Source organism: Triticum dicoccoides, chromosome 5A (genome assembly GCF_002162155.2).
Source record: "Triticum dicoccoides isolate Atlit2015 ecotype Zavitan chromosome 5A, WEW_v2.0, whole genome shotgun sequence".
In the NCBI taxonomy this organism is placed as follows: Eukaryota; Viridiplantae; Streptophyta; class Magnoliopsida; order Poales; family Poaceae; genus Triticum; species Triticum dicoccoides.
In genome coordinates, this window is record NC_041388.1 from 695,173,360 (window position 1) to 695,188,229 (window position 14,870).

General features: G+C 49.0%; 1 protein-coding gene across 1 annotated transcript; it reads left to right on the top strand.

The window, feature by feature from the left end:
- The first annotated feature begins 9,967 nt into the window (after window positions 1-9,967).
- Window positions 9,968-13,973, top strand: LOC119304254 (UPF0187 protein At3g61320, chloroplastic-like). Its single transcript, XM_037581430.1, has 4 exons — window positions 9,968-10,758; window positions 12,406-12,573; window positions 12,669-12,875; window positions 13,261-13,973. The coding sequence occupies exons 1-4, from the start codon at window positions 10,099-10,101 to the stop codon at window positions 13,471-13,473; spliced, it is 1,248 nt and encodes a 415-aa protein (XP_037437327.1). The 5' UTR covers window positions 9,968-10,098; the 3' UTR covers window positions 13,474-13,973.
- Window positions 13,974-14,870: the final 897 nt, after the last annotated feature.

Here is a 14,870-nt window from a genome sequence, read left to right on the forward strand (position 1 = left end):
AACAGCTTTTTTGCCTTTCCTCGCTCTCTTCCTAAACTTCTTTACTACCGGAAGGTCACCATAATATGTTGAGACGGCAATTCAGGCACCGACTCATGATGCTCAAACCCTGAGGAGGCGCCAGTATAGACATATTGTTCAGCAGCGCCATCGTCGTCCTCATCCTCATCCATGGCGACGTCATCAGCGACTAATGGAGCCTCCTCCTTACCCCGTCCGCTATCACCCAACCCGACACCCGACGATAATTGGGTAGGTGGGGTGTTGATGTTCATACCTTGCTGAGGCTGCGTGCTCGTGGGTGTGCTCCTGGCCGCCTCTAGACGAAGCAGACTCTTTGGCCACAACAGGACCCACCCAGCATTGCAACAATCACCAAGCCACCGCGGTGTCTCGTCGTCATCCCCCAGTAGTACTGGAGGAGGCAAATTCTCGTGGCCCAGTTTGACACTGGCCACGGAAACCTTGAAGACGTTCAAGGGGATCGGCCGGCTGTGGAACAATGGTTCCTTCGGCTCCATTATCGTCGCCTTCCCCACGTCCACCTTCTAGTCACCGATGGTGTACAATATGGTGCATGGGGTTTCGTCGGCCTGCAAAGAAAAGTCTGTGACGTGAGACATCCGAAAGGCAACGAAAACGGGAGATTATACATTTATATTGAAGGGGGCCAGTGTGACAGATACCGTGAGGGCGTCGAGCTCAACCAAAGAACGAAGCACCGCCTAGCACGTCCGGTGCGGGAGCCGGTGCAGGAGCAGGTGCAGCTGCAGATGCTGGTGCAACGCTAGTCAAGCTGCTCCCCGCCAAGAAGTCAGCAAGGGGAAAGTCCGCTGCATCTTTTTTTGGATTTTGCCTGGTCCAATTGAAAACGGCCGGAACCAAGGGAGTAGAAATATCTAAAGCCACCTGTTTTGCGGCAGCTACCGCTGTTGCGACTGTCTCAGTTGATTTCTTCTCAACCGCAATATCAACCCTCTTGTCGATGTTTTCTTCATTTAACCTCCGTCTTTCATTTCTCTCCTCCGTGGTCTCACGGTAGTACTTCTTCCACGTGGCGCCGTCTCCGACACCGTGCACGCGTCCATACGATGGTCGAGTATCCACCGGTTGTTGTTTCAATATGTTTAACGCCCGGTTGAATGGAGTGTCCCACTTGGGCCTCGCCAATGCCTCAGATGGCGAGTCGCTTTCGGCCGCAATCCTGTGCTGCTCTCTCTGCAAAAGGCACAACGATCATTTACAAATATGACTAACATGTGCAGTCGAATTGATCAGAAACTAAAATTACCAGCAGTCTCATGAACTCCGTAATGACCGGTGTTGTCTCATAAACCTTTTTCACTGGGTTCCAACGGTGCCGGGCCCTGAGGATGTCACGCTCCTGCGGGATGGTGAACTCCGCCAAGGGGTCTGGGATGCCCAGACTCACGGCTTCCACGTCCTCCTTGGCCCATTTGGACCTCTTTCCGCCGTAACCACGGCTTCCGAGGTGGTGGCTCCCAATGTTCCTCTCTTGAAGCCCCTTCATGTACTTAGACTTCTTTTTGGCATCTTCGGCCTCGCAAGCCTCCTTGAATATTTGAAACTGCTCTTCCGTGATTGTCGGATTATCCTTTACAATCTCGGAGTAGGGTTCCTTCTTGTCGATGATCCTTGCTTTCACTCGATTTTTCCAGGCGGCCAACGCGTCGCTAAACTTGGTCATGGCGTGTTTGTTTATCTTCTTCATTGCCGGGTCCTCATCTGGATCTTTATAATCCTTCTCATTCCGGCCCGGGAACAAGAATATCTGGTGAAACTTCTTTAGGAGGGAGCTCCTCATATTTTCTATCTTCTGTAGTTTCTCATCGTTGATGGTGGCGGTTGTCCGTACGATGCAGCCTATTTGATTGCCGTAGCATTGACGCGCTTCCTCGGGCGCTGTTGGCTCAAAATTGCCGTTGTCCACCTCCGTGACCACCACTCTAGTAGTCCTGAGTTTGTTAGGAACCCGTTACCTCTTTTCTTTCGGTTCTACACCGGCTCCGCTCCCCGAGGCAGCGCCGGTCTCAGTCTCAGCGCCGGTCTCAATGTCGGTCTGAGTCTGAGCGCCGGTCTCAGTCTCAGCACCGGTCTGGGTGTCGGTCTCAGTCCTCGATGCCACCGATGCGCCCAGCAATAACATCGGTTGATCATCGGTAAGGCTAAAAAATTCGTCTGCCGCCCGGTAGGCGTTGTCGCAATCACCAGAACCCTGTCCTTCATCGTTGCTAGCCATGTTTCCTATGATTAAATCTAGTCAATTAATTCTAGACCTAATAAAATGAATAGTGACATAAAAAAGGCCTATTGTTTTGCAGGAATGTTGACTCCTTCCTGGTGCGGCAAATCACGGGCACTCGATATGTCCTAGTTTGTAGCACAAGTCATGCTGAAATTCATGGAAAATTTCGGCATGAGATTTGCTAAAAAGTGGACAAATCAAGAACCTGAAATTTGTCGGAAAAGAAATGAATCAACATTCCGGCAAAACATAGGCCACTAAGCATCATTCCCTGCAAACAGTGTCCAAATATACACGAGCAACCGCATGTGCAAACCGTGTAGAAGAAAATTCATTTAACTACTAATAGAACAAAATTCAGTTAACTTTAGTGCTCTATAATGATGAAAGGAAAAAAATTCAGTTAACTACTAATTTCATTCATTTAGGTTATTCATTTAACATCACCTAATTAACCTACTGTACCAATACTACTAGCAGCACTACTAACCTAATTAACCTAGCAAAACTCTAGTGCCCTAACTGAAAAACATCTAATTAACATCTAATTTTTTCTCTAAAATACAGAGAGAGATGAGTGAGGGGGAGGGTAGGGGACTTACAGAGAGGGGAGAGACGATGGCGGGGAGGTGCTCGGTGACGGAGGCAGGGGCGGAGAGGGCGGGCTCGGGCACGGGCAAGGGCAGTCCTGGGCGGGCTTGGGCGGGCGGTGAGGTGGAGGGCGCCGACGGTGCCGTGGAGGGCGGCCTTGGGCGGCGGCTGTGAGGCTGAGGGCGGCCTCGGGCGGCGGCGGTGAGGCTGAGGGCGGCCTCGGGCGGCGGCGGTGAGGAGACGACGGCGAGGGCGAGGGACGTGGCCGGGGGGCGGGGTGGGGGGAAACCGCTGTTTAAGTGAAACGTAACGGCAACGCGTTTCCAGAAATGCGCTATAGCTAAGTTAGCTATAGCGCGTTTACTAAAACCCGCTACTGCTATTCCTTTCTCCTTTTTTCCCTTTTTTCTTTTATTTTTCTTTACATTTTATTTTTTCCCTTTCTCCTTTTTCTATTTCTTTCATTTTCATTTACTTTTCTACTTGTTTTTCACTTTATTTTATTTCCGTTACAGCAGCGCTTTACACATAAGCGCGCTGCAGCTAAGGAGATTAGCAGTAGCGCTGGGCCATTATACGCGCTACTGCTAGGTTGGGCTAGCCATGTACCGCGCTGCTACTAAGTAGCAGCAGCGCTTGATTTTGTACAACGCTACTGGTAAAATTCTGTGTATAGGCTTTTCCCTAGTAGTGCCCAGCTGAGACAAGCGGTTGTGCAACCCAGACATTTTGAGTATGTGCTCACTGACGGAACTATTCTTCTCCATCTTACAACTGTAGAACTTATCGGAGACTTCATATCTCTTGACCCGGGCATGAGCTTGGAAAACCATTTTCAGCTCTTGGAACATCTCATATGCTCCGTGTTGCTCAAAACGCTTTTGGAGCCCCGGTTCTAAGCTGTAAAGCATGCCGCACTGAACCAGGGAGTAATCATCACTACGCGTCTGCCAAGCGTTCATAACGTCTTGTTCTGCAGGGAAAACATGTGCTTCACCTAGCGGTGCATCAAGGACATATGCTTTAATGGCAGCTATGAGGATAATCCTCAAGTTACGGACCCAGTCCGTGTAGTTGCTGCCATCGTCTTTCAGCTTGGTTTTCTCTAGGAACGCGTTGAAGTTGAGGGCAACATTAGCGTGGGCCATTTGATCTACAAGACATATTGCAAAGATTTTTAGACTATGTTCATGATAATTAAGTTTATCTATCAAATTATTTAATGAACTCCCACTCAGATAGACATCCCTCTAGTCATCTAAGTGATATATTATCCGAGTCAACTAGGTCGTGTCCGATCATCACGTGAGACAGACTAGTCATCATCGGTGAACATTTTCATGTTGATCGTATCTTCTATACGACTCATGTTCGACATTTCGGTCTTCCGTGTTCCGAGGCCATGTCTGTACATGCTAGGCTCGTCAAGTTAACCTAAGTGTATTGCGTGTGTAAATCTGGCTTACACCCGTTGTATGCGAACATTAGAACCTATCACACCCGATCATCGCGTGGTGCTTCGGAACAACGGGCCTTAGCAACGGTGCACAGTTAGGGGGAACACTTTCTTGAAATTATTGCGAGGGATCATCTTATTTATGCTACCGTCGTTCTAAGCAAATAAGATGTAAAACATGATAAACATCACATGCAATCAAATAGTGACATGATATGGCCAATATCATTTTGCTCCTTTTGATCTCCATCTTCGGGGCGCCATGATCATCATTGTCACCGGCATGACACCATGACCTCCATCATCATGATCTCCATCATCGTGTCTTCATGAAGTTGTCTCGCCAACTATTACTTCTACTACTATGGCTAACGGTTAGCGATAAAGTAAATTAATTACATGACGTTTATGTTGACACGCGGGTCATAAATAAATTAAGACAACTCCTATGGCTCCTGCCGGTTGTCATACTCATCGACATGCAAGTCATGATTCCTATTACAAGAACATGATCAATCTCATACATCACATATATCATTCATCACATACTTTTGGCCATATCACATCACACGGCATATGCTGCAAAAACAAGTTAGACGTCCTCTAATTGTTGTTGCAAGTTTTTACGTGGCTGCTATAGGTTTCTAGCAAGAACGTTTCTTACCTACGCCAAAACCACAACGTGATATGCCAATTTCTATTTACCCTTCATAAGGACCCTTTTCATCGAATCCGATCCGACTAAAGTGGGAGAGACAGACACCTGCTAGCCACCTTATGCAACTAGTGCATGTCAGTCGGTGGAACCAGTCTCACGTAAGCGTACGTGTAAGGTCGGTCCGGGCCGCTTCATCCCACGATGCCGCCGAATCAAGATAAGACTAGTAACAGCAAGTAAATTGACAAAATCGATGCCCACAACAACTTGTGTTCTACTCGTGCATAGAAACTACACATAGACCTAGCTCATGATGCCTCTATTGGGGATCATAGCAGAAATTTAAAATTTTCTACGCATCACCAAGATCAATCTATGGAGTCATCTAGCAACGAGAGGGAGAGGAGTGCATCTACATACCCTTGTAGATCGCGAGCGGAAGCGTTCAAGAGAACGGGGTTGATGGAGTCGTACTCGTCGTGATCCAAATCACCGATGATCCTAGCGCCGAACGGACGGCACCTCCGCGTTCAACACACGTACGGAGCGGAGACGTCTCCCGCGCCTTGATCCAGCAAGGAGGAGGGAGAGGTTGAGGAAGAGAGCTCCAACAGCAGCACGACGGCGTGGTGGTGGTGGAGCGGCAGTACTCCGGCAGGGCTTCGTCAAGCTCTTAACGGAGGAGGAGAGGTGTTGGGGAGGGGAGGGGCTGCGCCTTGGATGTGGTGTGCAGCCCTCCCCTTGCCCCTCTATTTATAGGGGAAGGAGGAAGGGGGACGGCCCCCTCTAGATGAGATCTAGAAGGGGGGGCGGCGGCCAAGGGGGGTGGCTTGCCCCCCAAGCAAGGGGAGCGCCCCCTATAGGATTCCCCCCCCCCCCAACCCTAGGCACATGGGCCCAAGGGGGGATGCGCCCAGCCCACTTGGGGCTGGTTCCCTTTCCTCTACGGCCCATGAGGCCCTCTGAGAGAGGTGGCCCCTCCCGGTGGACCCCCGGAACCCCTCCGGTGGCCCCGGTACAATACCGATATGCCCCCGAACCTTTCCGGTGACCGTATGACAACTTCCTATATATAAATCTTCACCTCCGGACCATTCCAGAACTCCTCGTGACGTCCGGGATCTCATCCGGGACTCCGAACAACATTCAATAATCACATACAAGTCTTCCTAATAACCCTACCGTCATCGAACCTTAAGTGTGTAGACCCTACGGGTTCGGGAACCATGCAGACATGACCGAAACAACTCTCCGGCCAATAACCAATAGCGGTATCTGGATACCCATGTTGGCTCCCACATGTTCCACGATGATCTCATCATATGAACCACGATGTCGAGGATTCAAGTAATCCCGTATACAATTCCCTTTGTCAATCGGTACGTTACTTGCCCGAGATTCGATCGTCGGTATTCCAATACCTCGTTCAATCTCGTTACCGGCAAGTCACTTTACTCGTTCTGTAACACATCATCCCGTGACCAACCCTTAGTCACATTGAGCTCATTACGATGATGTCTTACCGAGTGGGCCCAGAGATACCTCTCCATCATACGGAGTGACAAATCCCAGTCTTGATTCGTGCCAACCCAACAGACACTTTCGGAGATACCCGTAGTGCACCTTTATAGTCACCCAGTTACGTTGTGACGTTTGGCACACCCAAAGTATTCCTACAGTATCCGGGAGTTGCACAATCTCATGGTCTAAGGAAAATATACTTGACATTAGAAAAGCTTTAGCAGACGAACTACACGATCTTGCGCTATGCTTAGGATTGGGTCTTGTCCATAACATCATTCTCCTAATGATGTGATCCCGTTATCAATGACATCCAATGTCCATGGTCAGGAAACCGTAACCATCTATTGATCAACGAGCTAGTCAACTAGAGGCTCACTAGGGACATGTTGTGGTCTATGTATTCACACATGTATTACGATTTCCGGATAACACAATTATAGCATGAACAATACACAATTATCATGAACAAGGAAATATAATAATAACCATTTTATTATTGCCTCTAGGGCATATTTCCAGCAGGCCTCGCCCGTGGCCTCCACCTCTGGCGCTGTGCCGCCCGCCTCTAGTGCTGCGCCGATGGCTCCCCCACCAAAGTCGGTGGGGACCTCGTCAGCCTCTGCAGCTGGCTCGGCCACTGCTACCTTTGACGACGCGGTTTTGGCGGCGACGGGATCTACACCGCCAGATTCCCTCGTTGCCCCGGCTCAGTGAATCGCCACTCATGCTTAGGCTGGCATTCATCGCCCTAGAACGCGATACTCCACTGCTGAGTACCTCCTTGCAGCCAAGGTGTCTTCGCCATCTCCTCTTCCATCCACAGCTCGAGTCATTCTCCGTGATCCTCACTGGCTCGCTATGATGCAAGAGGAATTTGACGCTCTTTAGCGCAATCGGACATGGCAGCTTGTCCCCCGACCTCGGCACGCTAACGTCATTAGCGACAAGTGGGTCTTTCGTCATAAGACTCGACCTGCCGGTACCCTCGACCGGTACAAGGCCCGCTGGGTCGTCTGTGGTTTTCGATGGTGTGCTGGAGTGGTCTTCACCGACACATTTGCTCCCGTTGTCAAACCCGGTAAGGTTCATACGGTGCTTGAGCTTGCGGTGTCTCGTACCTGGGCAGTGCATCAGATGGACGTCTCCAACACTTTCTTGCATGGTCATGTTGATGAGCAGGTCTACTGTCAGCAGCCCACTGGTTTCGTTGATGCCACATATCCTAATCATGTGTGCTTGCTCTCGTGCTCTCTGTATGGGCTCAAGCAGGCCCCACTTGCGTGGTACCAGTGGATTGCTGGTTTTCTTCAGCAGCTTGGATTCAGTATTACACGGTCTGACGCCTCTCTATTCGTGTATCATCGCGGCATTGTGACAACCTACCTTCTGCTCTATGTTGATGACATCATCCTGACAGCCTCCTCAGCTGAGCTTCTTCAGCAGCTCACTGCTCGTCTACGCGACGAATCTGCTATGAAGGACTTAGGCCCCTTGCATTATTTTTTCGGGATTGAGGTTGTTTGTCGAGCTGATGGTTTCTTCGTACATCAACAGAGGTGCGCTCATGAGCTGCTCGAGCGTGTTGGCATGCTAAATTGCAAGCCCGTCTCTACGCCTATTGGTACGAAGGCCAATCTCTCCTCTCAAGATGGTTCACTCGCCTCGGATGCTCCCTTCTACCGTTCCATTGTCGGTGCCCTTCAGTACTTGACGCTCACCAGTCTCGATCTGCAGTATGATGTCCAGCAGGTGTGTCTTCATATGCATGCGCCCCGTGATGCTCATTGGAATTCGGTGAAGAGGATCCCCTGTTATATACGTGGTACTATGGCGCTTGGTCTGACATTGACCGCGTCACCCTCTACTGATATGGTTGCTTACTCCGATACTGATTGGGCCGGCTGTCCTGACACTCGGTGTTCCACTTCTCGTTATTGTGTCTACCTTGGTCCCTCCCTCATATCGTGGTCGTCCAAGCAGCAACCCACAGTCTCGCGCTCTAGCGCGGAGGCAAAGTACCGAGTTGTGGCCAATGCGGTGGCAGAGTGCTCTTGGCTACGCCAACTTCTTCAGGAGTTGCATCACGATGTTTCTCAGGCTACGGTGGTATATTGTGATAATGTATCCGCCGTTTACCTCTCCACCAACCCCGTTCATCATCGTCAGACGGAACACATCGAGCTTAATATCCACTTTGTGCGCAAACAGGTTGCCCTTGGGCATATCCGGGTTACCCATGTTCCACTGCACAACAGTTTGCTGATGTGATGACCAAGGGTCTGCCTACTTCCACCTTTTAGGAGTTTCGGTCCAGTCTTTGTGTCGCCCTCGACGCTTCGACTGCGGGGGGTGTTGAATATGTAATCTGTACATGTATACTGTCTTATGTACATTAGGCCCACATCTCTATTTTGTTGTATAGATTGAGGTAGAGGCCCCACCTTGTATTCATATATATTGTGCATATTGCACCGAATCAATACATCGTGCTTACATCATCATACGCCTGTGAGTTTTCGCAGCCTTGCTCTATACACATACATGTCACCGTCGCCTCCATGTCGACCATCTTGACCGTCATGGGAAGTCCTACTCGTGCAGCTTTTTTTTCCTTCCTGGAGATGGCAATATATCACAAATTTTCAACATGGTTTGACAGCTAGAAGGTAGCCATTTTGACAAATGTGCGATCAAGGGACACATAATTTACCCTACGGAGAGGTGATGTGTCGGTGTCACTTTAGTATGGCAAGTAGTCCTCAATCTTGTATTCCCTTCGTTCGAAATTACTTGTCTCAGAAATGGTTGTATCTCGAACTAAAATTTCCGAGACAAGTAATTTCGAATGAAGGGAATGCTTCGTCCACTTATCATTTTGAGCTCATCCCTTTAACTTCAAACTGGATGTGGCAAAAATACATCAGTTGGTTTTCCCCAATCAGATCAATGGCAAACTTTTGCGGGATCTGCTAGAGATGCTCTTACAAGGTGGTTTACCTTTCTCCTTACGGGACTCCGGCAATAGCCAATTCGCGGAAGTATTATGCCCACTAAGTAATTAAAAATCATCCAACATGATATATTTTTATATGCTATGTATCCGGTAGCGTAAATCTTATATCAACTCAGTCTAAGTTTATAATATGCACTATAATTTGACAAGCGGGAGTACAACTACCACAAAGCCCCCCCTCTCCTCCCTATCGTCCAACAATGGGTTTAGCTGACCGTTCATCTGAGATCATGTGAGCCCGAGCTAGATTTGAATCGGATGCAAGGGGTCTAACACAACTGATGTTCGATTTGTACCGAAATCCTTTCTCTCAATCATTTCATTCTCTTCTCTTGTAGTAGGACTGGAAATTTGTCTGAAATTTCTGGATGCACGTACGTGGCCACTCTCCTAGCCGTCCGATTCAGAGAAATGAATCCAAGAGCAAGATGGACACAACACATGTCGGCCAACGAGTCGAGGCGAGGCGCGCGCCGCATCCTCTCCTCCCCTCCGCCACACAAACTCCACTCCGCTCCGCTCCACCGCCGGCAATGGCTTGAGCTGAGCGACGAATCCCCTCCCCTCCTCGCGCCGACCGGGGACAGCCAATGGCGGCGCGGCCGCCGCCCAGCCCGGCCACCATCCCACACCGCCACCACCAGGTCCACAACCACCTCCGCCTGGCGGCCAGACCCGGCCGCCGCAACCGCCAGCTCACCCGCTGCTTCCCGGAGCCGCTCCCCAATCCCCCACCATCCCCGAACCCCCCGAACCCGCTCCTCTCCCTCCTCACCGCCGTGCCCGACTGGGCCGACGCCGTCTCCGAGCGGCGCATACGGGAGCCGCGGCCGCTGTACACGCACGAGCAGTGGCGGGAGCACCGCAGCTCGCTGCGCCACCTGCGGCACCTCCTCTCCTCGCTCTCCTCCCGGGTCATACTCTCCCTCGTCCCGCCCGTCTCCGCCTTCACCGCCTTCGCCGCCGCCGTCGCCACCTACAACACGCTCGCCCCGGACTACGCGCTCACCGCCTCCTCCCTCCCCTACCAGCTCACGGCCCCCGCGCTCGCGCTCCTCCTCGTCTTCCGCACCGAGGCCTCCTACGCGCGCTTCGACGAGGGCCGCAAGGCCTGGATGCGCGTCCTCGCCGGCGCCACCGAGCTCGCCGGCATGGTCATGCATTCCTGCGGCGCCGGTGAGCGCGGGGACAACGACACCGGCACGGGCGCGCTCGTCAACTACATCCTCGCCTTCCCCGTCGCGCTCAAGGTGAGTGAGAGAGATCCACCACTGCTGCACTGCTGCATGTCACTGTGCCTTGTGTGTTCATGGTTATGCTTGTCCTTCAAAAGGAGAAAGCTTTGCTTGATAGGAGTATGAATGAAGAGTCTTTACAACATTCATGTAGTTGAGTGTAAGGCAATATGGCTTTACTGAAAATTGGTGGTAAAGATTTAGTCGGTACTGCCCTGGAACTGCATCAATTCATTCATGTCAACTGGTATCTTTTGGCTCTTGCAATTGATTGTGTCCTTGTATGATTTGTTCTGCTACTACTATTGCTGCACATGTACTTGCAACAGACATGCCCTCTATAATTCGATTTGCTTACATTGATGCCAGCCTACTTGCAATGGATCTGTCCTGTATAATTCGATTTGCTCACATTGATGTCAACCTACTTGCAATGGACCATGTTCTTGACAAATTTGATGGCCTAGATTCGTGCGGAAGCCATTATTGAAAGCTATGATATGCTTCCCCTAAATATCACTTTGTTCTTCTTGCTCATGCTAAAGATTATATTCTGTATTTTGTAGAATAAACTTGATTTGACAGTCTCTGAAAGAGTCTTAAGAACATCACCATGTAGTGGAGTGTAATGCACTATGGGTTTATTACTGAAATAGGTAAAGGCTCAGCAAGGACTGCCCCGGAACTACATCAATCCATTCATTTGGCCCTTGCGATTGATTATGTCCTTGTATAATTTTCTGCTACCGTTGATGAGCATGTACTTGCAATGGACATGTCCTGTATCGATTTGCTTACATTGATGGCAACCTACTTGCAATGGATCTGTCCTGTATAATTCGATTCGCTTTACATTGATGTCAACTTACTTGCAATGGACCATGTTCTTGACAAAATTAATGGCCTAGATTCGTGTGGAGGCCATTATTGATTGCTATGATATGCCTTCCCCACCTATTACTTTGTTATTCTTGCTCATGCTTCAGATTATATTCTGTTTTTTGTAGTATAAACTGGATTTGAAAGTCTCTGAAATGGCTGTTAGCCTGTTAGTTTTGTTTTCACTCCTGTCCCTTGTGCTGCGATGAATGCTACACTTCGTCGTTATGTTTCTCCTGAAAAGCTTTGCTTGATATCTGAATGAAAGTTTCTATGAAATTTTTCATGTATTGGAGTGTAAGGCACTATGGATTTATTACTGAAATAAGTAAATGTTCTGTAAGGACTGCCCTGGAACTGCATGGATTCATTCATTTGCCCCTTGCGATTTATTATGCCCTTGTATAATTTGTTCTGCTACCGTTGATGAGTACTTGCAATGGTTGATGGCCGTATGCATCAATCTGATGCAGAGGCCGGGGACTCCCCCCTTTTCGAAAAAAAAGAAAAAAAAGTACTTGCAATGGACATGTTCTGTTTTGATTTGCTTACATTGATGTAAACCTACTTGCAATTGGTCATGTCCTTGACAAAATTAATGCCCCAGATTCGTATGGAAGCCTATCCTTCCTCCAATTATTACTTTGCTCTTTTTGTTCATGCTTCAGATTATATTCTGTATTTAGCAGTATAAACTTGATTTTGACCAGGTCCCTGTCTGTTTTTCACTCCTCTGCACTGTACCGCGATTAACGTTACGCTTCTGTTTTTTATTTGTTTCAGTGTCATATCACTAGCAACTCCGACATCAGAAAGGACCTTCAGGGCTTGCTCGCAGAGGACGACCTGAATGTTATCATGAGCTCAAAACACCGGCCTCGTTGCATCATCGAGTTCATTTCGCAGAGTCTCCAGATGTTAGATTTCGAGGAACATAAGCGGAGCATCATGGTAACCCTTGTGCCCTATCTTCCTGCAAAACCTTCAGTGCTAACAGTCACCGTGTGATCTGCAACCTAATGCCAGTTATTTTCTTTTGGTTGTAGGAGTCTAAACTGTCTTGTTTCCTTGAAGGAATTTGTGTGTGCGAGCAGATCATCGGGATTCCTGTTCCTCTGTCATACACTAGGCTTACTTCGCGGTTTCTTGTCCTGTGGCATCTCACACTTCCAATCATACTATGGGCAGAATGTAAATGGATAGTCGTTCCAGCTACTTTTGTCAGTGCTGCCTCCTTATTCTGCATCGAGGAAGTAAGCTCCTACCTATTTCACCCCACAAAAATTGCTTCCATTTCAACCCGTTTATGAATTGTGATATACTCCCTCCGTCCGGAAATACTTGTCCTCGAAATGGTTGTATCTAGACTTATTTTAGTTATAGATACATCCATTTTATCCATTTGTAGGACAAGTATTTCCGGACGGAGGGAGTAGTAGCTAACTTATGCAAAATGTTTTGACTTATGTATGCATTCTGAGCAATAAGCCGATAAATTCTTTTACTCTCTTCTGCTCATAGGCTCCTGATGCTCAGGAGGATATTAAGACAGAAAACATCATGTTATTCCTGCTTTGTCTATTTGGTTAATAGTGTCTGCTTCAGCTCATCAGCTACTAACACCTCGTGCATTTTCAGGTGGGGGTTCTCATCGAGGAGCCGTTCCCGATGCTAGCTCTCGACGCGCAGTGCCAGCAGCTCCACGACAGCATGCGCGACATGATGTCGGTGCAAGGCCTGGTCCGAAAGCAACTGGTGGCCAAGACCAAGGGCCGCGGCAGAGGCGGTAGGCTCCCGCAGAACGGCTGGCCCGTCTCCAGCTCCAGGAGCGAGCAGGTGAAGGTCGACTGATCGAGCTGGCTGGCGGCGAATCATTCACAAACGGCGGTTGGAAGCAACCGAAGTGTATGTCTGCGGTTTGTGGTGTGCAGTCCCACTTCCAGGTAGATGATGCTGCTGTTGCAACGAACAGCAGCTTCCCAGGTCCACTGTGTGAGAGTTAACACAAGCTGGTCCATTGATTTGTTGTGGTTGAGCAGGGTTCCTGGATTGAGTGAGTAAGCTCTGTGAAGCAGTAGAATAAAGTGGTGAGGATGTAGTGTAGTGTAGCTCCGGCCTCACTTGAGTAGGCAAGTAAGGTGTACCACTAGCAGCAGCAGCAGCAGCATCTAGTGCATGCATGTAGTAGAAATGAAACTGGATCCTGTGCCAGCCAGAGAGATGGTGGCAGCTTCTGTTCTCCTCTATGTACCCCAGCTTTGTATATAGTCCTGGCGAGCTATTTATTTGTCTGTAAGAGTACAATTAGAGTACTGATCATATGAATGCATATCGGTTGCTATTTATTTGTCTGTAAGAGTACAGTTAGAGCACTGATCATATGAATGCTTAGCAGTTGCTACTTTGTGTGTAGTACTATGTAGGAGTATATGACAGTAATGGCTAACCCTTTGGACTGCAAATGGAGAGGCACTGTCACAATGTTTTTCGACAAATTGTGGATTTTACTGACTCGAAATGAAACATCAAGTGGACACAAACACAATGAACATACACCCGACCTATGCCGCATGACAGTTCTTCCACCTCCAGTGCGTGCAATCAACTGAGTCGAGCCTGAGCTTTGTTCATCTTCAAAAGTTTGTACTTGAAAGCCTGGTCCGAAAGCAACCGGTTGCCAAGACCAAGGGCCGCGGCAGTGGCGGTAGGCTCCGGCGGAACGGCTGGCCCGTCTTCAGCTCCAGGAGCGAGCAGGTGAAGGTCGACTGATTGAGCCGGTGGCGAATCATTCAAGGACGGCAACCCAAGTGTCTGCGGTTTGTGGCATGCATGATGCATCAGCACTAGACTCCAATTTCCAGTTAGATATGCTGTTGCAATGAACAACAACTTTCCACTCCTACTGTCTACTGTGTGAGAATTTGTACAAGCTCAAGCTGGTCCATTAATGGAGATTGTTGTGGCCGAGAGGACTTCGAGTGTGTGAGGTGTAGTTTAGTGCAGCTCCGGCCGGTCTCACTTGATCATGTTCATGTAGCAGCAGCAGATGCAGTAGTACCAATAGCACCTGTGCCAGCCAGAGAGATGTACGTACTACTCCTATGTAGCTAGCTCTGTCCCATTTTTGTACGTAGTTCTGGTGAGCTATTTATTTATCTGTAAGAGTACAATTAGGGTACTGATATTAAAGCTTAGTAGGTGCTTTGTATTTAAGAGTAGTAGTATCAGAGTAACTACCCCTTTCAGCT